The 20,993-nt window shown below is 55.3% G+C and overlaps 11 protein-coding genes across 11 annotated transcripts; 7 read left to right on the top strand and 4 right to left on the bottom strand.

The window, feature by feature from the left end:
* Positions 1 to 649: 649 nt before the first annotated feature.
* VTN31DRAFT_4017 (uncharacterized protein) lies at positions 650 to 2,035 on the top strand (the record flags this gene model as incomplete). The annotated part of the gene is made up of 4 exons (XM_069404359.1): positions 650 to 783; positions 839 to 1,386; positions 1,444 to 1,681; positions 1,732 to 2,035. The coding sequence occupies 4 exons, from the start codon at positions 650 to 652 to the stop codon at positions 2,033 to 2,035; spliced, it is 1,224 nt and encodes a 407-aa protein (XP_069261340.1).
* Positions 2,036 to 2,752: 717 nt separating this feature from the next.
* Positions 2,753 to 4,110, top strand: VTN31DRAFT_4016 (uncharacterized protein; the record flags this gene model as incomplete). The annotated part of the gene is made up of 2 exons (XM_069404358.1): positions 2,753 to 3,256; positions 3,310 to 4,110. 2 exons carry the CDS (start codon positions 2,753 to 2,755, stop codon positions 4,108 to 4,110), a joined length of 1,305 nt encoding a protein of 434 aa, XP_069261339.1.
* Positions 4,111 to 5,275: 1,165 nt separating this feature from the next.
* VTN31DRAFT_4015 (uncharacterized protein) lies at positions 5,276 to 7,509 on the top strand (the record flags this gene model as incomplete). Its single annotated transcript, XM_069404357.1, has 3 exons — positions 5,276 to 5,330; positions 5,386 to 7,347; positions 7,409 to 7,509. The coding sequence occupies 3 exons, from the start codon at positions 5,276 to 5,278 to the stop codon at positions 7,507 to 7,509; spliced, it is 2,118 nt and encodes a 705-aa protein (XP_069261338.1).
* Positions 7,510 to 8,841: 1,332 nt separating this feature from the next.
* Positions 8,842 to 10,420, top strand: VTN31DRAFT_4014 (uncharacterized protein; the record flags this gene model as incomplete). Its single annotated transcript, XM_069404356.1, has 2 exons — positions 8,842 to 10,318; positions 10,386 to 10,420. The coding sequence occupies 2 exons, from the start codon at positions 8,842 to 8,844 to the stop codon at positions 10,418 to 10,420; spliced, it is 1,512 nt and encodes a 503-aa protein (XP_069261337.1).
* A 145-nt stretch (positions 10,421 to 10,565) lies between these two features.
* On the bottom strand, positions 10,566 to 12,568 carry VTN31DRAFT_4013 (uncharacterized protein; the record flags this gene model as incomplete). The annotated part of the gene is made up of 6 exons (XM_069404355.1): positions 10,566 to 10,827; positions 10,890 to 11,064; positions 11,117 to 11,447; positions 11,493 to 11,596; positions 11,645 to 12,500; positions 12,554 to 12,568. The coding sequence occupies 6 exons, from the start codon at positions 12,566 to 12,568 to the stop codon at positions 10,566 to 10,568; spliced, it is 1,743 nt and encodes a 580-aa protein (XP_069261336.1).
* Positions 12,569 to 12,908: 340 nt separating this feature from the next.
* On the top strand, positions 12,909 to 13,424 carry VTN31DRAFT_4012 (uncharacterized protein; the record flags this gene model as incomplete). The annotated part of the gene is made up of 1 exon (XM_069404354.1): positions 12,909 to 13,424. One exon carries the CDS (start codon positions 12,909 to 12,911, stop codon positions 13,422 to 13,424), a length of 516 nt encoding a protein of 171 aa, XP_069261335.1.
* A 241-nt stretch (positions 13,425 to 13,665) lies between these two features.
* VTN31DRAFT_4011 (uncharacterized protein) lies at positions 13,666 to 14,904 on the bottom strand (the record flags this gene model as incomplete). Its single annotated transcript, XM_069404353.1, has 4 exons — positions 13,666 to 14,224; positions 14,276 to 14,390; positions 14,440 to 14,750; positions 14,882 to 14,904. The coding sequence occupies 4 exons, from the start codon at positions 14,902 to 14,904 to the stop codon at positions 13,666 to 13,668; spliced, it is 1,008 nt and encodes a 335-aa protein (XP_069261334.1).
* A 391-nt stretch (positions 14,905 to 15,295) lies between these two features.
* VTN31DRAFT_4010 (uncharacterized protein) lies at positions 15,296 to 16,756 on the top strand (the record flags this gene model as incomplete). The annotated part of the gene is made up of 2 exons (XM_069404352.1): positions 15,296 to 15,661; positions 15,713 to 16,756. 2 exons carry the CDS (start codon positions 15,296 to 15,298, stop codon positions 16,754 to 16,756), a joined length of 1,410 nt encoding a protein of 469 aa, XP_069261333.1.
* A 299-nt stretch (positions 16,757 to 17,055) lies between these two features.
* On the bottom strand, positions 17,056 to 18,477 carry VTN31DRAFT_4009 (uncharacterized protein; the record flags this gene model as incomplete). The annotated part of the gene is made up of 2 exons (XM_069404350.1): positions 17,056 to 18,350; positions 18,417 to 18,477. 2 exons carry the CDS (start codon positions 18,475 to 18,477, stop codon positions 17,056 to 17,058), a joined length of 1,356 nt encoding a protein of 451 aa, XP_069261332.1.
* A 454-nt stretch (positions 18,478 to 18,931) lies between these two features.
* On the top strand, positions 18,932 to 19,617 carry VTN31DRAFT_4008 (uncharacterized protein; the record flags this gene model as incomplete). Its single annotated transcript, XM_069404349.1, has 3 exons — positions 18,932 to 19,158; positions 19,210 to 19,470; positions 19,524 to 19,617. The coding sequence occupies 3 exons, from the start codon at positions 18,932 to 18,934 to the stop codon at positions 19,615 to 19,617; spliced, it is 582 nt and encodes a 193-aa protein (XP_069261331.1).
* An 86-nt stretch (positions 19,618 to 19,703) lies between these two features.
* Positions 19,704 to 20,932, bottom strand: VTN31DRAFT_4007 (uncharacterized protein; the record flags this gene model as incomplete). The annotated part of the gene is made up of 2 exons (XM_069404348.1): positions 19,704 to 20,792; positions 20,849 to 20,932. 2 exons carry the CDS (start codon positions 20,930 to 20,932, stop codon positions 19,704 to 19,706), a joined length of 1,173 nt encoding a protein of 390 aa, XP_069261330.1.
* Between the last annotated feature and the right edge of the window lie 61 nt (positions 20,933 to 20,993).

Here is a 20,993-nt window from a genome sequence, read left to right as displayed (position 1 = left end):
AAATTACCCGACGTTGGGAGACGCGGAGTTACTCCGATGATTCTAGTATTCTCGTTTACGACGGAGGTGTTCTTGTTGGTGAACGCATACAGTACGGAGTACTCCCTGGCCCTAATTCTCGGAAATGGATTCAGTACCCCATGTTATGCAGTCAAGCTTCGACGGCGGTGCGGGGATGGAGTGCTATGATGGTTGTGATTGGACCGTGTTTGAAAAATAAGTACACCGGTCCAACAGCCCGCTCCATTAGGGCTAATCGAAGCTCTGGAATTATTCTGGACGCCGACAGTACGATTTCTCTGTATCCCAGACGAAGAATGTCTATTACCATCACTATAGGCTCCCGTCATTTCCGGCCTCGTGTTGACGGCATGCAGCACTAACCCCCACATTCAGGAGGAACGGGTTCGTCGTCCACCGATCTGCTTGATAGCTTACTGGATCCGGTCAAGAGAAAATTATATCGGCTGTTCGAATGGAGTCATGCAAATGGCAGCTAGTGAGCTCCCCGTCTCGACGTATGGCCGACTCGTTCTGGAACTAACCTTCAGATGAGGGGCTCGGATCGATCGGCCGCAACCCGAAGTCGTGGAACTATATATAAGCCCGGGTGACAGCGCGACGGGAATCACGATCAACAAGCCCAAACATGCGGTCGGTCACCTGGACAAGCTTGATTGCTCTCCTGGGCACTGCCCGCGCCCAAACCGGCGTCACGGACCCGATTTACGAACAATGCGGGCCATCCGTGGTTTGCATCAACCACTATGCAAACGTGCTCCCGTAAGCTACCCCAAGCACAGTCCTTCGCTCGAAGACCATTGAGCTCATGCGTCAGGTACCACTTCTTCCGCAACATCTCTGAACTCGGGGGCTTTGGCGACACCACCATCAATGATGAGAGCCTGAGCGAGATCCAGCAAGCCGACTTTGTCGTCTGGGACAAGAAGCGTGGCCTGGAGATCCTCGGAAAGAACCCACGCTATGAGTTCGTCTTCAAGGTGTCCGAGGCTGTCCACGAAGCCCCAGTCTACGTGCCTTCGCAGAATAAGCTGTACATGTCCCGGCTAGCGCCGCCGCCGGGGTACCTGCCGCAGCTGGTTGTCGATCTCAATCGGGATCCACCGACCCTGTCCGAGTATCTATCGGACCCTCCGGTCTACGCGCCCAATGGCGGGACGTTCCACGACGGCAAAATCGTCTGGGGCGCCTCTGGAGGGAACTCGACGATCGAGGGCGGCGAGCAGCGGGTTGGCATCCGCACGCTGGATCCCGAGACAAACAAGACAGTGAGTCTGATTAACAATTACTATGGATTTTACTTCAACACGGTCGACGACCTGGTGGTGCATCCTCGCACGGGTGACATTTTCTTTACTGATCCACGTATGTACTAGTTTGGGATGGTGCTGTTCTCCGAGTCTGGGACTAACGCATCAACAGAGTACTCGTGGTTCAATGCCTTGACAGACACTCCGCCGCAGCTGCCGGCGGCTAGCTATCGCTACAATCCCAAGACCGGTGCGGTCTTTGTGATTGACGATACATGCAAGCAGCCGAATGGCATTGCCTTTAACCCGGACCAGTCCATCCTCTACATCAGCGACACAGGTGCCGTCGCCGGACCGGTTGACCCCGCGCTTGGACATCCGGGTACTCCGTTCAATGCCACGGGAGTCCGGTAAGCCACACATCGATCTTCATCATGAATCCATACATTGACTCTTTTAGGGCGATCTACGCATTCGATGTCAGCAAGGACGGCACCCGCGTCACCAACAAGCGGCCGATCTACCTCGCCGCCGCCTACGTCCCCGACGGACTGAAGGTGGCTGAAAACGGATACATCCTGACGGCCAACGGACAAGGCGTGGACGTCATCGACCCGGATGGTCAACTGCTGCTGACGATTCAGACCAACTACACGGTGCAGAACTTTGCTTGGACGGGCAAGGAGCTCAAGACGCTGTGGCTCATGGGGCAGGGAGGCATCAGCAAGGTTGAGTGGGAGTTGAAGGGTCAGGAGCTGAAGTAGACTCCTTCGGTACAGTACTTGTACGGTAGTAATGAAATCATTCTATTCTACTTCTATTCCAGAGCTTACAAAGGTATTGTAGACTGGATTTTTCGTGGATGAGTCAGTCATCTTCTTGCTGCACCCAGGCAACTGCTGGACCTGGACGGGAGACAGTGGTCTGTGCACAGCAGGCACTGCTTGTCATCATGCCTGATAGCATAACCTGAAAAAGTCCAGCATATTTCACTCTTCATTAACTCTTCAAAATGCCTTTGCTGTAGTTTCTGCAGCTCATGGAATGACGCCAGGAGCAGCTCTCCTGTCGCGATCGACAAGCTGACTCTACAGAGCTAGTCATGAGTGACCTGTATAAAAAACACGTGAAGATAGGCTCGACGCGATAAGCTTCATCCTTGTTCTGTGCGGTGTGCGCCACTCTTCAGGTCCTCTCCTCTCCAGATCAAGAATAAAAAGAAAATCTCTCGTCTGGGTTATTCATACCGTGCAAAAGGAGAGCACCTCAGCTGGCTTTTCTCTCTCGCCTTGTGATCGTACCGCGACTCTCCCTCCGGCTCCGATCGGATCGCGTGCCACCTGTCATCAAACCCATCGCGCTAAACTTAACCAAGCAAGAAAAAAATCAACGAAAAAGTTCCCAGCTCCCCTCTGCCCGGCCACAGCTCCAACGTGGACGGTGGTCAGTGAGCAAGATCGACACACCCAGCTCAGCTCCCGATGTGGCTCCTTCACATCTTCTCGTCCTTTATCTTCCTAACCGGCATCGTCCTCTCCATCCCCCTCGCCTTCGATGTCGGCGGTCGTACCTGCGGGCTGGCGTACTCGCTCAGCCTGGCCAGCTTCCACTTCTTCTTCTCGCTGTTGAAGCTCGCCACGCCGGAGCGCTCGCGGTTCCGTCGGACCTTGGTCGCGCTGATCCGCGCGTCGCAGTGGTTGGTTGTGCCGACACTGTTGATCTGGTCGTTGAATCGGTTTTCGGTCGACGCGGAGACCGGCGGATCCGGCCCGGAGGATCAGGATCGATCGTCGTTCAATGCTTGGGTCTTTGGCCGTGGCGGGTTGCTCGAGACGTTGACAATCGGGAACTGGGATAAGCTGCTGCGATGGTCGACGCCGGTGTTCCAGCTGGTTGAAGGGTTTTGCAGTTTGTTGGTGATTCAGGCAGCGGGGCAGATTACGCGGTGGCTTGTGAATCGCAGTGATCATGGTGATACGTGGATGGTGAGTGAGATGTCGTGAAAGTCTCGGGGAGCGCTTTGTTAACTGTATCGCAGATCAGTCTCCTTGTCCTGTCCGCATCCGTCATCTCCAGCTCGGTGTATTTCCTCTGGCGCGTGCTGCAATTTCCAGAGATTTCAAATGTTGATGCGGCCCTCATCGGAGTGGCCATCACATGCGCTGTGACTCTCTCTGCGTGGGGCATCGGGAGTGGCCGTGGAAACGCTGTGGAGAGCTCGCTGCTGTTTGCCTACATCGTGCTCTGCATCTACCAGATCTTCACAGACTATGTCCCCTCGCAGCCGGTTGAGCAGGTCCCACCTCCTACGCAGGCCGCGGACTTTCCACCCCTGCCACCTATCATCATGGCATCGTATACAACTCTGATGCATGCGCTCTCTCTGCTGCCCTCCATCATCCATGCTGCCTTCAATGTGGTCACGGCTGCCCTGAGTGCCGTCGCGCCCTCTGTGTTGATTTCTCTGGTCTACCGCCTCTTTGTCTTTTACGCCTCCACCCGCATCATCCCCGCCGTCCGGGAGTCTGGCGCCCGAGCTTTGAGTCAGGAAGCCTCTCTCGACGACGATGACGGTGCCGGGCAGTTGATCGGTCTACTCAGCTGGTTCTCCCCGAGCATCCTGGTGGCCGTCTACACGAGCTTGCTGATGCAACACTTTGCGTCGACGTCGCAGCCCGGCGCTCGGACGCAGTGGTGGCTCACGCAGGGGGACCTGGGTTCGAACTTCTGGCGATGGGTCAACGTCGCCTGCACCATGGCCCTATATGCGATTGAGTTGTACCTGGGCAAGCACGATGATATGGATGGCGGGTTGACGGGGCACTGGAAAACGGATTGAGCGAGAGATGTTAAGACCAAGACCTTTAAGGCTTTAGACTCTCGACCGCGCCGGTCATTTCGCCGGCTGAGTCGTCGACACGAATTGAAACACGGGATCGGGACATCTTGACGGAACCTGGCGTCGAGCGGACGAGTCCCGTCCGCACTCCCGCCCCCCAAACCCGCACCAGAACCCGAACACAACACCCAAACCCTTCCATCACTTCCCATCCTGTCCGATTTCTTGCTTCATGCATAATCGGAGCACTTTGACTAGAGGTGATCTCTTCCGTCGTGATTCAATTTTCTGGTCGGCTGATGTCGACCACTCGCCGAATGCTTCTAATATAACTATCTACCTGACCACGGTCGCTCTGTTTCCTTGACCTTTGAACTGACTGTCTTCGCTTCTCTGCTGTGTTATGTCCCTGTACATAGTATATGCCCGAGATGCCGATGCTCGATTTGATGTCTGCAAACCATGTAGTGGTATGAGGAGGGAGAGTAGGGATATGACAGATGAAACAGTCAACTGGTTATTCTTCTACAATTGAGCAACTACCTAGTTTTTCATTTCAGCTTGATCTTTTCAGTATACATACAAAAGTTCCTAATCTAGGTGGGTAGACTCCTCAAAGCAGGGATTCAGATGGAGCTATAGTAAAACACCCAAATTCGGCAAAGAGTGGCTCGTCAGCTGTGGCTGAGACCCAAAATTGTGGCTTGCACCCAGGCTTCCTCCGTCATGGACCCACATTCCCCAGCGGGATCTCTGGGCTCAGATTGGTTTATCTCAGTAATCAGCCCCAATTTCCTGTCTTGGCCGCGTCATACCTGAACCAAGCGTAGCTTGAGCCTGAGGAATCACTGGGAGGATCGGCATGAGGTGCAGCGGCTCGGCGTGATGGTTATGTATGTACTGGTAAAGTATTTCTCCTCCTTGCTCTCAGTATTTATTCAATCCTATGAGTCTTTCTTTTTGTGAGAATTTTAGTTGTCGCTCCTTTTCCTATTCTCAAGGGGGTTTTATCGTGTGACAATTCCAGCAATTGATTGTTGGTCAATTGTTTGGCAAACAGTGTCAACACGTTGCGTAACCAGCGTTCTGCACATAAATAGACCTCTGGAGGGACAATTGCATTGTATTGATTCAGCACAGAGGATTAGTTTTGCTGACGTGGAAGATGTCTCTTGCGGAGGAACCGGCAGTTTCCAATGGCGCCGCGGCGCCAACGAACAGTACGCTCTGGCAGATTTCCGATGCACTCGCGCTCTGCTGATGCTGATTCTGCAGGCTCGGCCCAATCCAATGACATGGTCGTGCTCTGCGGCCCGCTGCTCAATTACACTCGCATGGCGCTCAATAGCGACGCCGGGACCTGGCTTGGATCCGTCCTGATCGTGACGCAGCCAGGAACCCAGCAGCCCCGGTTGACCCTGCGGCAGAGCGGTCCGGTCCACTACGCGCAGGTGGGCAATGGTGCGGTTTCGCAGCACGACGACGTCCTGATCACCGGCACCAAGCTGTATGAGGACTTGGACAAGGCCTTTTGGCGCTTCTCCCTGGTCGTGCCACTGGAAAGCTACGAAGCGCGCTGGGAATATACCATTGCGGACTTCAAGTATGCGGATGATTCCCCCGTCAAGTCGCCGTGGTCGTTTGTCGTGCCCGCCGTCCATCAGTCGATGCGCATCATGTTCCACTCGTGCAACGGCTTCTCGGTCGGCACGGACACGGAGAGCTGGGCGGGCCCGGCCATGTGGAACGATGTGCTGCGCGTGCATGCGCAACGGCCCTTCCACGTGATGATTGGTGGAGGGGACCAGATTTACAACGACGGCGTCCGCGTTGCTGGCCCCTTGAAGCAGTGGACCAGCATCAGCAACCCGCACAAGCGGCGCATGCACCCATTTGACAACCAGATGCGGGGTGAGTGCGACCGGTACTACTTCCAGAACTACATCCGGTGGTATTCCCACGAGCCGTTCAAAACCGCCAACGCGCAGATCCCCCAGATCAACATCTGGGACGACCACGACATCATCGACGGCTTTGGCTCGTACACGGACCGGTTCATGCGCTGCGCCGTGTTCCGCGGCATAGGCGGCGTGGCCCACAAGTACTACTGCCTGTTCCAGCACCACCTTGCTCCCCCAAAGTCCACATTCGTCACAGATGCCCCGGCCGGAACTGGAAAAGTCGATCCACGGCAGCTGGAGGATACGTTTGTGCTCGAGGAGCGGCATGAGGATGATCCGCGGTGGATCTTGGGCGTTCGGCCGGGCCCGTATGTCGAGGAGCGGAGCCGGAATATGTACATGCGCTTGGGCCGGCGCATCGCGTTTGCGGGGCTCGACGCGCGCACGGAGCGCACCCGGCATCAGGTCAACTACCCGGGCACGTATGACGCCATCTTTGGGCGGCTCGAGCAGGAATTGACGGCCGCCAACGGGGAGATCAAGCATTTGATTCTCCTGCTGGGCGTTCCGATTGCGTACCCGCGGCTGGCGTGGCTGGAGAACATCATTTCGTCGCCCATTATCGGCCCCATTCGTCTGCTGAACCGGCGCTTTGGCGTTGCGGGGGGCCTGTTCAATCAGTTTGACGGACAGGTGGATTTGTTGGACGATCTCGACGACCACTACACCTCGCGGAACCACAAGAAGGAGCGGCGGGAGCTGATGCAGCGCCTGCAGAAGCTCTCCAAGCGGCACAAGGTCCGCATCACCATCCTCTCGGGCGACGTGCACCTGGCCGCTCTCGGCCGGTTCTACTCGAATCCTCACCACAAAATCCCGATCGAAAACGACCACCGGTACATGGTCAACGTCATCAGCAGTGCCATCACCAACAAGCCGCCTCCAAAAGCCGTGGCGAATCTGCTGGCCCGGCGCAACAAGATCCACCACATGGACCGCGACACCGACGAGACGTTGATGGCGCTCTTCGACAAGCAGCCGGGCGGCGTGGAGAAGGATGGCGCATTCAACAAGGTCACGATGCCGTCGCGCAACTACGCGTGCATCACGGAGATCCCGTCGTCAGAATCGCGGGTGGGAAGCTATGCGCCCAGCCAGCCCGCCAAGGATGGACACCAGCCGCTGCACGCGGGCGAGGAGGGCGCCGGCACGGCGCATCCTGCCGCGGACGGCGTCACCAGCACGAGTAGTTTCGCGGGGGGGTTGGACGTGGCGTTTCGGGTTGAGATTCACCAGGGGAACGCTAACGGTGACGCCGAGGGCTATGGGTTGAGCAGTAAGTTCCAATCTAGCGGTGCCTAGGAAGGACTCATAGGAGGGCTGACTTCGCGTAATAGTTCCTTTGCTGGTCGGGGGTCTGCCCACGCCATTGGGAACGTCTCATTCAGCGCGCTCTGCAGAGCCAACCCAGGCAAATGGTACCGCGGAAGGCGAGTGATTAGTTCGGATTTCGGGAAGGGTGTTTTTTCCTGCTTGATCGGTTCGATTCTTAGTATGCCCAGTTTTATGCTAGTAATTTGGGATCTATAATAATGTATGGGTACTTTTCAAGCATGAATTTGCATGGCTACTTGGTCCAGAGCATGGAGATTCAGAATTCAGGACATAAGTGGCGAAACAGTCACCGCGCCGTTATCTCTCACAATCTTCCCACGGGATAGTGCGGACAGATCTCCATCTACTACATAGTCAGTACTTGTCATTCACCGCCAGTAATGCAAGTGCCTAGTATCGATCTAGACCCAGAAAGGCTTTCTTTTAAGGCGTTTCTATACCCCAGACGCCCCTATGGAGCTTGGGTGCAAGCCAGCTCCACTATGAAATCAAGTACTATCCAAGCTCACAGAAACGCATTGCCCAACCCGGTAACACTTTCCTGCGGGGAGATATGATCAACCCATGGAACCTTGGGAACCTTGACAGGTCCGAGCTGCCCTAAACTTGGGGTTTCCCGTCGTCACGTGACCAAGCCGAAGGATAAAATTGCTGGTTTGGGGGTGGTTGGGAGGAGCTTATCAGGGTGACTTAAGTAGGGGGTGCCGAATTCCTGGAGGTTATCATGGCGGTGTCGATGAAGATTGGAGGTGTAGATAGTATCAATGGGAGAATAGTAGGCTTATCACAGAATCAGCTCTTGTTCTTATGAGGTCGATGGGTGTTGATTTAGGGTTGTGATAAGGACTCGACCTTCAATGGGAGTACTAAGTACTGGGATCGTTTTCACGACTGCAGGTCTATCAGGAAGATGGAACGGCTCGCTAAGTTATCCTGATGCAATGATTTGAGACTGACTTGTGGATTAAAGTCTTGAGTATGGTCGAGCAGCGGCTGTGTATCAATCCAATCAATCTCGGTTGCCTGGACCAAGGCGTTGGATCGGTCTATCAGATGGCAAGAGCAGCGGTAGATCAACCTCATATGTCAGTGAAACCTTGTAACCATGCGCGAATCGGATGGGCCTAAACCCTAACTAAGACTCAGTCCAGAAAAGCATCGATGCATCTTGGTACCAGGATGAGTAGTCATGAATGCCTATCTATGCGGGGATCGCTTTTGATGTCCGTGACAGGGACGTTGATAGAGCGTAGGCCTGGAGGGGTTTGTTGGGCTGCTGGTGTATATACATGGATCATTGTCTCGTGTGGAGGGAGGGTATATGATAGTACTCATGGCCCATGTTTAGTTGCATGTTGACTGAGCTTTGAGAACCGTGAGTAACCATATTATACTATATTCCAGTGTCTGAACGATAGGTACTAACCGTGCACAGATGGAGAAGAAAACACCCATCCCCGACGACCACCTCAAGTCCCAAGACGAGGGTCTCGAGCAACTCGGCTACACGCAGCAACTTACCCGCAACCGGTCCCTGGTAACGCTGCTCTTTCAGTCCCTCGCCATCGCTGCCATCCCTTACGGCGAAGGCGGTCCCTTGATCAACAGCATCTACGGCGGCGGTCCCTTATCCATCTTCATCGGATGGATCGCCGTCCTCTTCCTAGCAGAATGCGTCGCCGTCTCCCTGGCCGAGCTCGCCTCTCGCTGGCCAACCTCCGCGGGGCCTTATTACTGGTCCTTCCAGATCGTCCCTGCGCGGGCCAAAACCGCGCTGTCCTTTGTCAACGGCTGGACCTGGTTGATCGGGAACTGGACCATCACTTTGTCCGTGAATTTTGGCTTTGCCTCGCTGCTTTCGGCCACCGTGTCGATTTACCATCCATCCTGGTCGGCGAATGCGTGGCAGTTGCTGCTTATTTTCTATGCGGTGTGCATCGGGTCATTGATTATCTGCGTCTTTGCGAATCGGTTCCTGCCCATGGTGGATACTATCTGCGCCGCGTGGACGGCGTTGAGTATTGTCGTGATTCTGATCGTCTTGTCGGTGACGGCGGACGCGGGACGGCATGATGCCGCGTATGCGCTGGGGCATTACGATACTTCTTTCTCGGGTTGGGGCGGGTTCTCGTTCTTCATCGGGTTGTTGCCCGCCGCGTATACGTTTTCTGCCGTGGGCATGGCATCCGCGATGGCCGAGGAATGTGCCAATGCCGTGATCAAAGTGCCCCAGGCGATGTCGCTCTGCGTCCCCGTCGGCGGGCTTGCGGGGATCTTCTTCATCCTGCCCATCTGCTTCACCTTGCCGCCGATGGAAGAAATCATCAACGCCCCCGCGGGACAGGCCGTGCCGTACATCTTCCACCGCGTCACCGGCACCCCCGGCGGCGGACTCGGCCTGACGTTCCTCGTGCTCGTCATCACCCTCTTCTGCTCCATCAGCATCACCGTCGCCGCGTCGCGAACCACCTGGGCCTGTGCCCGCGACGGCGCTCTCCCGTTCTCCTCCCTCTGGGCTCGTGTGAACCCTCGCCTGGGAGTCCCCGTTTGGGCTCTTGTCCTGCTCACCGTCGTGCAGATGCTGCTGGGCCTGATCAACCTCGGCAGCACCTCCGCGTTCACTGCCTTCGTCTCCGTCGGCGTCTTCGCGCTCGCCGTCTCGTATGCGATCCCCATCGGCGCGAGCCTCTTCCATGGCCGGTCCGAAGTTAACAAGGCGCGCTTCACGGCGGGACCCGTCCTCGGCTCGATCATTAATGTTGTCGCTTTGTGCTGGATTGCGTTTGAGTTGGTTTTGTTTTCGATGCCGACCGCGTTGCCTGTTACCGCCGCGTCGATGAATTATGCGTCTGTTGTGTTTGTCGGGTTTATGACGATTGCGGCGGTGACATATGCGGTGTATGCGAGGAAGAGTATGTTTGTCTCCTCCCCCCGCCAACCCCCGGCGAGTGTTGGTGTGGTGCTAACGATGGATTGCAGCGTACAAGGGACCGCCGGAGTCGGACGGGCTATGAGCATGTTCATTCTCATTGATGATAACGACGATAATCATGGAATTAATTCATGGGTGGGAATGGTCTTCTTGCTATTACTATACACAGATTACTGTACACATACAGTTCTACAGAACAGGATCAAATAAGAACTCCATTGTAATACTCACTTGAAAACATTCCAAAAATTCCTCTTGACCCTTTCCCTCTCCTTCTTCTTTTTGTTCGAAAGGTAGGACCACGCCCATACGGCCCCGGCAACGTACCCGCCTAGATGCGCCCAGTGGTCCAGCCGGGCCATCTTCCACCTGGCCGGCGCCAAGAGGTTCAGGACCTCGAAGAGCACGATTCCGGCGAGGACCGTTGAGCCAGATGCCGAGAAGGTGTTGCGGTAGGATTCCGGGAGAAAAGAGGGGGTGAGCATGTCACTGTTTCATTGTAATTAGTACTGTACTGCCGCGAAGGAGGTAGGGAAGGGGGGAATGCGTACTTGGCATGCAGTGTGCACCAGGCCCCGACGAGTCCAGCAATCGCCCCGCTGGCTCCCAGCGATGTAACAGTCAGCTTCTTAAGCAGCACATGCGCGGTCAGCGATGTCATCGACCCAATGACCCCTGCAGAGACGTAGAGGGCAAGAAAATCGCCGCGAGAGACCTCGTCGTGCACTACACCTGTTAGCCAAAACAACACATGAACGTGGTAAAGGATGCCCGTTACATCGACTCCCAATCAACCATAGAATCGCCATGTTCGTTGCCAAATGCTTCAGTGCCTGATGGCTAAACACACTGCCCACCGCGCTCACGGCGTATGGGTACAGCGGCACGCTGATAAAGTACCGGTTAAGCGTGCGCCACGCCGGCGGGAACTTCCACAGCAGCCAGATCGTGACATTGACACCGGTGAGGGCGCCGATCGTCGCCGTGGTCATTGACAGCTGCGGCCAGAGTCGGTCGTACACCGACGGCTCCTCGTAGTTCGTTGCGAAGAAGTAGGCGAGGGCTAGCGTGGCTAGACTCACGAGGAGAGATGGGAAAATGCGTTGAGCCTGTCAAGTCAGCTTGGTCGTATCCAGCAACTGAGTCGTTCTTACCGTTGTGACCTGGGAAAAGTCCGCATCGTTGTTCTCTGCCCGGATGTAGTGCTTCTGAGCCCAGGCGAGGAACGGGCGTTCCTTTGGATCCGCACGCGGCCGAGCTAAACTCGTCAGTTAGCCTCCAGATGCAGGATTATATATATACGTACCCTGAACAACCTCCGACGGATTATACTCTGTCAACTCCATATGCTTCTGCAGCTGCATCTGCTGCCGCTGAATCTTCTCCCTATCCTTCAGCTCGCCCTCCAACCACTCCTTCCTCTCCCTCTCCGCCTCCTCCAGCAACCTCTTCTCGTTTCGCTCCCTTGTCTCCTTGAACACGCTCCGCCCATATACATCCCCCTTCTGCCCGAGCTGCGCACCCCAATACCCGCTCTGTGGGTGTAGCATCCCCATTTCCTCCGCATGCTTCAACAGCCGTTCTTCTTCCTCGCGCTCCTCACGCTCAATCCGCGCCATGATCGCCGCATCTTCGTCCACGGGGTGGTGCTCACGCAGCCACTGCAACCCCAGTTCAATCGTCCGCGACGGAACCGTCCGCCGGATGTCCGCCGGTAATGGCTGGTCGAGCGTTCCCGCTAGGCGCCGCCCTTGCAGCACGGCGAGCACGCGGTTGCCCATCTGCGGGCTGATGTTTGCGGCGGAGCCGAAGATGGCTTTGATTTCGGACGCGGAGAGGGGTTCGGATCGGATTGGTACGCCGTGTTCGGGCGGATTGCGCTCGGTAGATGCATGCCGGCAAAGACGGAGTATTGTTGGTGTGGGTCGGCTTCTATGCGATGGTGGGAGAAAGGTGGTTGTCGTCGTCAGCCTTGTGCTTTGCGATGGCGACGACAGGATGGTATGACATGATCGCTGAAAAAGCGTTGTCTGTCGCGCCCGGTTCGTCAAGCCTAGCGTTGTCGGCGGCGTGAAGCCAGCGCGCAGCCCCAAAGGGCATGTGCGCCATGCTATCGAGCATACATTGCTCATCGCTGGTTGTTGGTGTTTGATGATTCCGGACTGCCGCGGAAAGTTGAACTTTATATGTCCCGTGCTTGAGGATGAGATCATACCCTAACCCTATCCATATTCTACTCGTGCTTAAGACCTTTTTCAACCTGGAACAAAACAACCGCAATGTCTTCCCCGTAAACGAAACGCAAATCAATTACCGTGCTGTCTTCCCGAGTTGTCACAATTACCATGGCATTTCGGACCAGCGAACGACCCGAAGATGAAAATGTCTATTAGAATCACGTGATGATAACGATAAGCGGAATTTGGTCACCTTCCGAAGTAGGATTCTTCACGTCGACGTCAGCCTGAGGCCTCGCGCGCATGTTCCTCTACACCATCCCTCGCAAGCACAAGTGCTGGGATTCGAAAATCTGGTGAAAAGGAAATAAAAGTGGCCCTTCAGGAACTGAAATGTCCGCCCAATCCCAACCCATCACCCCCGAAGCCTTCGCCGCCGCCATCAAAGAACTCTCCCTGCCGTCCATCTACGCCAAGGTCGCCGAGCTGCGCAACTCGATCGCGCATCTGACGCGCTCCAACGACGAGCTGCGCGCGTACATCCGCGAGTCCGGCGAGGATCCGGAGTCCGAGGAGAACCGGGAGCTGGCGGCGTCCATTGTGGAGAATGAGGGCGTGATGCAGGCCATGGCGGAGCGGATTGGGCTGTGCAAATTGGAGGTTGAGGCGAGGGGGTTGGTGTGGAGGGAGGAGATTTTGCAGGATAATGAGCCTACCAGTTCTAGTGCTGGGGAGGGGGTTTCGAATGGGGTGGGTGAGGAGGAGGAGGCGAGAATGGTGAATGATGATGCTTCAGAGAGGTCAACGCCGGTTATGAATGGTGCTAGGAATAGTGGAAGGGATCATCGACATGTTCAGGAGCAGCAACGGTCGGACGAGGCTTCGGAAGAAGATGGCATTCATCTATAATATTTCCTGCATTGGTTGTTGTGGAGAAAATGTATTGTTGATACCCTTGATTTGTCTGGGACGCATGTGTTAATTTATTCAAATCTTATGTATTCTTCTGAGTCTAGGAACATGAGCTACTAGCCCGAACTCCTTCCGCATTGGCGGCAAACAGTGCTGATCGAGAATCGAATCCATGCTGCAAAACTGAAAGGCAAGGCAACGGTGGATATCTCGCAAATCGCAATGTACTCGAATGCAATCATGAACCCTGTGCAGACGAATTCGCAGGGGCAGCCGCTTCCTGAGAGGCCCAGTGTCCAGCAAGAGCCTCCGGGGGGATCTTCTCCTGCTTGATGTACAGATCGATCAACGGCTGCATCGGCTCCATTTCCTTATCAGCCACGAGTTTGTAGTACTTGGCCACCGTCACAAAGTGCACAAAGCACATGTTGAGCATCTCGTGACGGTTGAGGTTCCAGAATGGGTCCAGCCAGTGGCCGTGGTACAGATGCGCATAGCACCGGAACATCTGCTTCATGATGCCCTGGCAGTCCTTGTAGAACGTCGGCGAAAAGCCGCTGGACTTGCCAATCCAATCCTGTTGGACGGCGGAATTCTGGTCTTCTGGACTCGACGAATCGGGCGGTGGTCCTCCAAGCTCACTCAGAGTATACGTCTGGGGTACGCCTTGCACCTGGTCGGTGGGGAACATGACCGGGTCGTGGATCTTGCTGACGATCCATTTCTCCACGCGGTTCACAAACTTGGGGGCCGAGATCTTCGCGGGCTTTCCGTCGACCAGCCAGGTATAGGTCAGACTGTTGCGCATTAGCTTCGGTAAGAGTGGCATCTCAAGATGTTTTACGTACCGGCCAGCAGACATGGTCGGGCAAGTATTCTCATTGCAAATTGGAAGACCAGTGTTTGTGTTGACCTCCTGAATCACCTGCAGCATGCCGTGCAGGAGACGGTACTGTTCAACGACTGGACACCGTCAGACCAGCGGCGACAGCATCAAGTCAACCACACCTACTTTGATGGGCCAGCCACTCTCCGAGTTCGACATTCTTCGGGCAAGCGCATAATGTCAGGAAGTTTCCTTTGACATTCAGCGGCGCATACTTCTCCTGGAAGAAGTACTTGGGAATGTCTTCATTGTTGGACGATGGCATGTCGCTCGGGGCGGGAGTCAACGATTGTTGTTGTTGCTGATGTTGTCCATGAGGCGAATAGGACGGTTGGTTCGGATTGCCGTTCTTGGGCGAGTTATTGTTGTTGCTGTTATTGTTGTTGTTGTTGTTGTTATTATTCTTGTTGTTCCCGCCCCGGCCAAACCCCTGGCGACTGCAGGTGAACGATCAGCACGGATTCAATTGAAACAACAAGGCCGCCACAGCGCACAGGTTGGGCAGCCCGTGCAACGCAGGGATTCACAGCATATTCAGGGGGTGCACAGCCGAGAAAATTGTACTCACACGCTCTGGAAAAAGGTCGCCATCTTGGAAGACACCGCTCTGCAGCTCTCCCAGAGTCAAAGAAAGCAGGCAAAGCAAAGAGAAAAGCCCCTGAGTCTTTGCCCGACCACGACTTGGCCCAAGCAGCGGCGCAGGACGAAGACTCAAGGCGCGAATGGAGTTTCGCTGCTGGCGGCGTGGAGACTGCTTATGTAATGCCGCAACTTCTTGCCCAATCAGGTTTAGCGCAGGATCAAGCAACCTGGCAGACGCCTGGAACAGAACTGCGGTTCATGCAGAGCTCTCAGCGACACGGCTGAGACGAAGACGAAACAGTCGTGATTGAGGTGCTGCCAATCTCTTACAGTTTTTGCTGAAATTCGTGCGCACTTAGCCTTTAATACAGTCCAGCCTCAAGCGCGACTCGGATCAACCATGTCCTCCTCCGAAGACGAAGCAATTCGGCGGCCCGGGAGACAACGAGGCAGCGATCATGATACGCCGAATAGCGCAGTGTCCGACGCTGACCAACAAAATGGCCCGCAGGACGACGATGATGAGGACCTCTTCGGCTCCGGTTCGGAGCCGGACGGAGAAGCAAAGGACGAAGAAGTCGGTCAGAGTCGTCCCCGTCGGACCCTCGACGATGAAGAGCTGGACTCTGGCGACGACGAAGGACGAACCGATCGACTAGGTGAACCCATGGAGGTGGAGGAGGAAGACGCAGCTTACGAGGAGGAAGTCAAGGTGATGGACGTCAATCTCGGGAGGGCGCCGGCGCCGCTTCAAAGCAACGACGAGGTATGGAGGTTCCTACGAGGTCCAAACTGGCAGTTCTGATGTCCGCTGTAGATCTATACCATGAATATCCCAAGTTTTCTATCTCTTGAAACAGAAGAGTTCAGACCCGAAACATACGTTCCCCCACCATTCTCCACGGCTGCCACCTCTCTGTGTTGGAGACGTGATCCCAATGATCCCTCCAAGCTACAGTCCAATGCGCGGATCATCCAATGGGAAGATGGCTCGCTGACGCTGCAACTCGCGTCGAATCCCAAAGAGCAGTACCGTATCGTAAAGAAGCCACTAGCACCTCCGAACAAGTCGGGCGCCTACGATCCAACGCTCGACACCCACACCTATCTCGCGGCCGCCGCGGAGACCGCCTCGGTGTTCCGCATTACCTCGCACCTCACCCAAGGCCTCACTGTCCTGCCCGCCGGGAACGAGACCGACGACGCAGTGCAGCGACTGCAGGAATCCCTCGCAGCAGCGTCGCGTGGCAGCCGCGGACCCTCCTCCAAGCCCGGCATCGCCATCATCGAGGTCAAAGAAGACCCAGAGCTGGCCAGCAAACGCGCCGAGGCAGCCGAGCGGGAGAAACTCAAAGCCGACCGCCGACGGCAGGCGCTGGCGGAGCGCGAGAACGTGCGCGCGGCAGGTCGTCGCGCTCCGTACCGGTCCAGCGGCGGACTCACGATTGGCGATCTGGAGGACGAAGACGGCATGGCCGCCACCCCGGCGCGTCCGTTCAAGCGCTCCCGTGCGAACCGCCGTGGCGAGATCTACACCGATGATGAAGAGGAGTATGATCGTCGGACCGGCCGCCGCCGAGCCAACGAGTACGACGAGGATGACGGGTTCTTGGCACGCGATTCCGAGGAGGAATCCGTCGCCTCGGAGTCTGAAGAGGAAGAGGTGCTCGCCGATGAGGACATGGATGCTGAAGGCGAGATTGATGAGGAAGTATCGCCCCCGGAGAAACCGGCGGAGCGATCGGAAACGCCGAGGAGGGCGGGTACGCCGGCCGAGACAGCGGCGCGGCCGGAGCCGTCTGGGTCTCCGTCGGTGAGGAAGAAGCCCCGATATGTTGTGGAGGATGACGACGACGAGTAGTTTTCTACCTGTACTGTATTCTGAATGCGATACACCTGGGTATCGGGACATGAGTCATGATTGCTCTGGGAACATACATTTATCTACATTTCTGTACACCATTCACAAGCAGCCCAATGGGCCTGTAAATGAGGAGCAGTGGTAGTCATCATTATTACCGTTCCAAATGCATCACCCAACGCCGTAACTCCAACCCCAACCCAGCCGCCAGAGTTGAATCCAGACGAACATAATAAAAGTACAATATCACCAGGTATCAAACCTCGGGGAGGGAGGGGTAGGAGGGAAGAGAAAGAAGATCAAAGTGGCTCCACTCCCTCCGGATACTCCGCCGGCTCAAAACCAAACTTTTGAATGCGAACCTTTGCAGTTTCGATGACCTTCAAGCAGAGATGCTCATGCTTGTCTTTGGAGTTGCTGTTCTCTTGTCGGTCTCCGGTACAAATGAAAAAGCCAGGGGTCGACAGAGTGTCACCAACCCCGATCTCGTAAGGTGAAGAAGCACCGTCAGTGGTGGTGGAGTATGTGGTAGTGTCTGTGGTCATGCTCCCTGGAGAAGTCGACGGCGAGCTTACAGACACCTGAGAACCGGGGGAAGAAGAAGTTTGGTTGAGTGTCATGGGAAGGCGTGACGCGCCCCGGGCATGCCAGCGACGCTGCCGGTCCTCCATTTCGCGAATCAGCGAGAGGACGTCGGGAGTCTCGTCGGAGAAGATCGATGGGAGGAACGTCTCCTGGGCGAGGGGTCCACCGATCAAGCCGCGGCGGACGAACTGGCGCAGCCAGTGTCTTCGCGACGCGTTCGCGACCTCGACGCTCTCGGCGCTGAGAGTGAGTTGGTATGCGGGGGAGGCGAGCTGCTTGCTCAGGGCTTCCGCGTCGGACTCCCAGATGCGAATCCAGAGATCGACGAGGATGTTGAGGAGAGTGGAGAGCAGCGATACGTTCTGCGAGCCTGTCATGAAGGACCGCGGGCAGATCTCGCACCGCAGCACCGACTGTGCGGTCCGAGTGGCGTTTTCGATGGTGTGAATGGTTTGGAAGGTGACGGGGGTGGAGTTAACCATGCATAATGCGCTGAGGGTGAGGTACATATAGGACAGACAAGGACAGTTGATGTTGTTCTGGCCTTGCGTCCCCGTGGTTGGCATGGGGACTGGTGGGGGTGCAGAGGAACTTGTGCCCCTGACAGGCATGGGCTGGGACTGAGACGACGTTGGTGCGGAACCCAGCCAGGACATATCATCTGACACGATCACTGGCTCGCGCTTCTGGTCTGTTCCCGGCAGGAGTTGTCCGCTCAGATCGGCGCCAGACGAGAAGTCCAGCGGGCCGAGGCCAGTACTAGTACTGGTCGCAAGGGCCGGGTCTAGTTGAATAGAACCGAGCTCAAACGGCCAGTCGAACGGCAAATTGGCCAGGAGCTCATCACTCGTCGAGCCCAGCATATCCAGAACATTAGCATCCTCCTGTCGTGCCCGTTTCTTCGGCGGCCGCCCCATGGGCTTCTGGAGCGAGTAATGGCAATGCAGGTTCTGGCTGACACATCGTTGGCAGCCCTGGGGCTCTCCCGAGCATTTTAGTTTCCGCTTGCCTGTTGGAAGCGACTGTCAATTCATTCCATTCTCCCTTGGAAACAAGACGAGTTTTTGAGTCCTACGGCATTCATCACATGCTGCATGTCTCTTTGGAGGGCGGTCGGTCGAAGGTAAAGCGGCCATCCCACTCTTTTTCGCGCTGTCGAAATGCCAACTGCAGCAGGCTTATATACACGTCGATGTTTCGATATTGGGTAGGTATGCGTCGGAGAGGCTGTCTTCTCAACTTTCCATGACTTTTTTACTACAGAAAGAAGAATTTGCTCAAACCCAAAGCAAGAACAAAAATAGGCTGGGGCCGGACGCGCAAGTTGCTCACGGAAACCCGGTACACCACCTGTCGATGACTCGATGTTTGCGACTCGAAGCAACCCTTGACCAGCGTTAGTTAACTTTATTTGGTTACCAAATTAGGGTTAGCAACCCAGCTTTGAGCACGAATCCGAGAATAGAGGACCTTGATTGGTTCTGAGAGAACTTGTGCTTAGTAATCTCCTCCCTTCGGATCCAGAATCAGTTAGGGCATGGAGTACCTTGGACATCAGCGCGGTGCTCTCTCTCAAGCAGAAGAAACAAAATGATCATTGCTTCTCCGGTGCGCATATTATTTGCAGGCGCACGAGCGCAATCGGCATTTGTCCGCACATTCGCATCAAGGCGAAAGGCTAGTCTTGATGCCACCGAGGCGGATTTAAGAGAAGCCCGCGAATGGCTCGCAGGGTTCTCACCCAAGTCCATTCCACGGAACATCTGCGAGATCTCCTTCAGCAGATCGAGCGGTCCGGGAGGTCAGAATGTGAACAAGTACGGGGTACCCGGGCTACGTCCCGTAGATGGAGGCTAATGGGCGGTCAGAGTCAATACCAAAGCGACCCTTCGGATTCCTCTGAGCTCATTACTCCCGCTGGTCCCGTCGATACTGCACCAGGAGCTCCGGTCATGCCGCTACGTGGCGACCAGGACGGATTCGATCGTCATCCAGTCCGACGAGTCGCGGAAGCAGTCGAGCAATGTCGAATCGTGTTTTGAGAAGCTGCATCAGCTGATCGAGGAGACTGCTCGAGCTGTGATTCCTGGTGAGACTTCTGAGGAGCAGAGGGAGAAAGTCAAGAAACTGTATGGGGTGACCTTCATGTGAGAGCTAGTCTAGTCAGCTGACTCTCTACAAGCCAAAAAGCAGAGAAAGAGGCCAGACTTAAGGCCAAGAAGCTACACAGCAGCAAGAAGGCCAGTCGACGATCGAGTAAATACGATGACGATTGATATGTACAGCGTCACACTCTATCCAACATCTGGGAAGATCAAAACCCTCACAAGCACCAACGCCGATGCCATTATCTTTGTAAACCTCACAAAGCACGTTCCATGCGTCGTATCGTGGAAACGATCACAGTGCGCAGCGCCGGATCAAGCTCCGTGCTTTTAGACAGCGGGGTAAGCCAGGAAATCACGTCTTTGGCGAGATTGTTGGAGAGATTGTATTTCTTCAAGTTTGCCAATGACGTCCCGAATTTCTTGGGGAAGTCCGGCGACGTGACCTTGACACCCGCCACGGGCTGCTTGACGTGGCAGATGGCCGTGTGGGCGTTATCAGATGCTGTTGCAATCTGTCTATCGACAATATGGTCGATGATGCGACGCAAACAAGGCATGTCTTCAAACTCATACACCATGTCGAAATATTCCCGCGCAAAAGCCGGATTGTTGTTGAAATGATCCATGGCCGCGTCGAAAATGGCCATTGGGATTGCACCACTTAAGGCAGGTGTGGCCTTGAGATTTTCCAGGGCACCCTTGTCAACACCTTCGTCTTCGCCTCTGGTAGGATTGACGTCCTCCGCCGTGACGACAGGAAGAGCGATCATGTCCGCATTCATGTCATCTGTTGTATTATCAACCGCAGGCTTGTCTGGAGCCGGCTGATCCAACCCCAGGATTTGCCGGCGGGCGTGTAGTTTTGCAATGTAGATGCACTCTAGACGGCCATATTGCACCCACATATGTTTCTGGGATTTGCAGAATCGAAGACCTCTCTGGAAGTAACTGCGCGCATGGGTCATGTCGGCATGCTCCTCGAACGAATATTTCGCTGCATAAATCCACAGGTCCGCATTTGTCGGATGTAGTCGAAGCGCATCGGTGAATACCTGCAGGAGTCGCTTGTACATCTTGTGCTTGCGGCAGTACTCAATGTATTGCACCCAGAGGCCAAGATCACCCGGGAATCGCCTGGTCGCTCGGTCCAGGATGAACAGCACCCGACGCCCTCCATGATGCGGGCTCACTCGGATCGCCAATCGCTTCACCCGCTTCTTTCGCAGGGCCTCCAGATTCATCTCATACTCGGCATATCGCGCAAAATCCGACGGAACGACGCCGGTGCCATTGACTTTGTGTTCAAAATCGGACCGTTTCTTTGCGATGGATTTGATTTCTTCCTGTCGGGCTATCAGCATAGCTTCTTTGGCAGTGCGCTGTTGAATTGGGATCGTACCTTTGTGAATATTTCCTTCCTCTCATACTCCCTCAGTTCTGGAACTGATTTTTCGAGGTAAAAACGCGCTTTTTCCGCCGCCATGGTGAAGCTCGGCGAGGAGCAGATTTGGCGATGCGCAAAACGCAAAAAGTTGCTTATCTCA

This window comes from Thermomyces dupontii, assembly GCF_041956625.1.
Source record: "Thermomyces dupontii strain NRRL 2155 unplaced genomic scaffold VTN31scaffold_3, whole genome shotgun sequence".
NCBI lineage: Eukaryota > Fungi > Ascomycota > Eurotiomycetes > Eurotiales > Trichocomaceae > Thermomyces > Thermomyces dupontii.
Note: the sequence above shows the minus strand (reverse complement) of the source record. Positions and strands in the feature narration are given on the sequence as shown.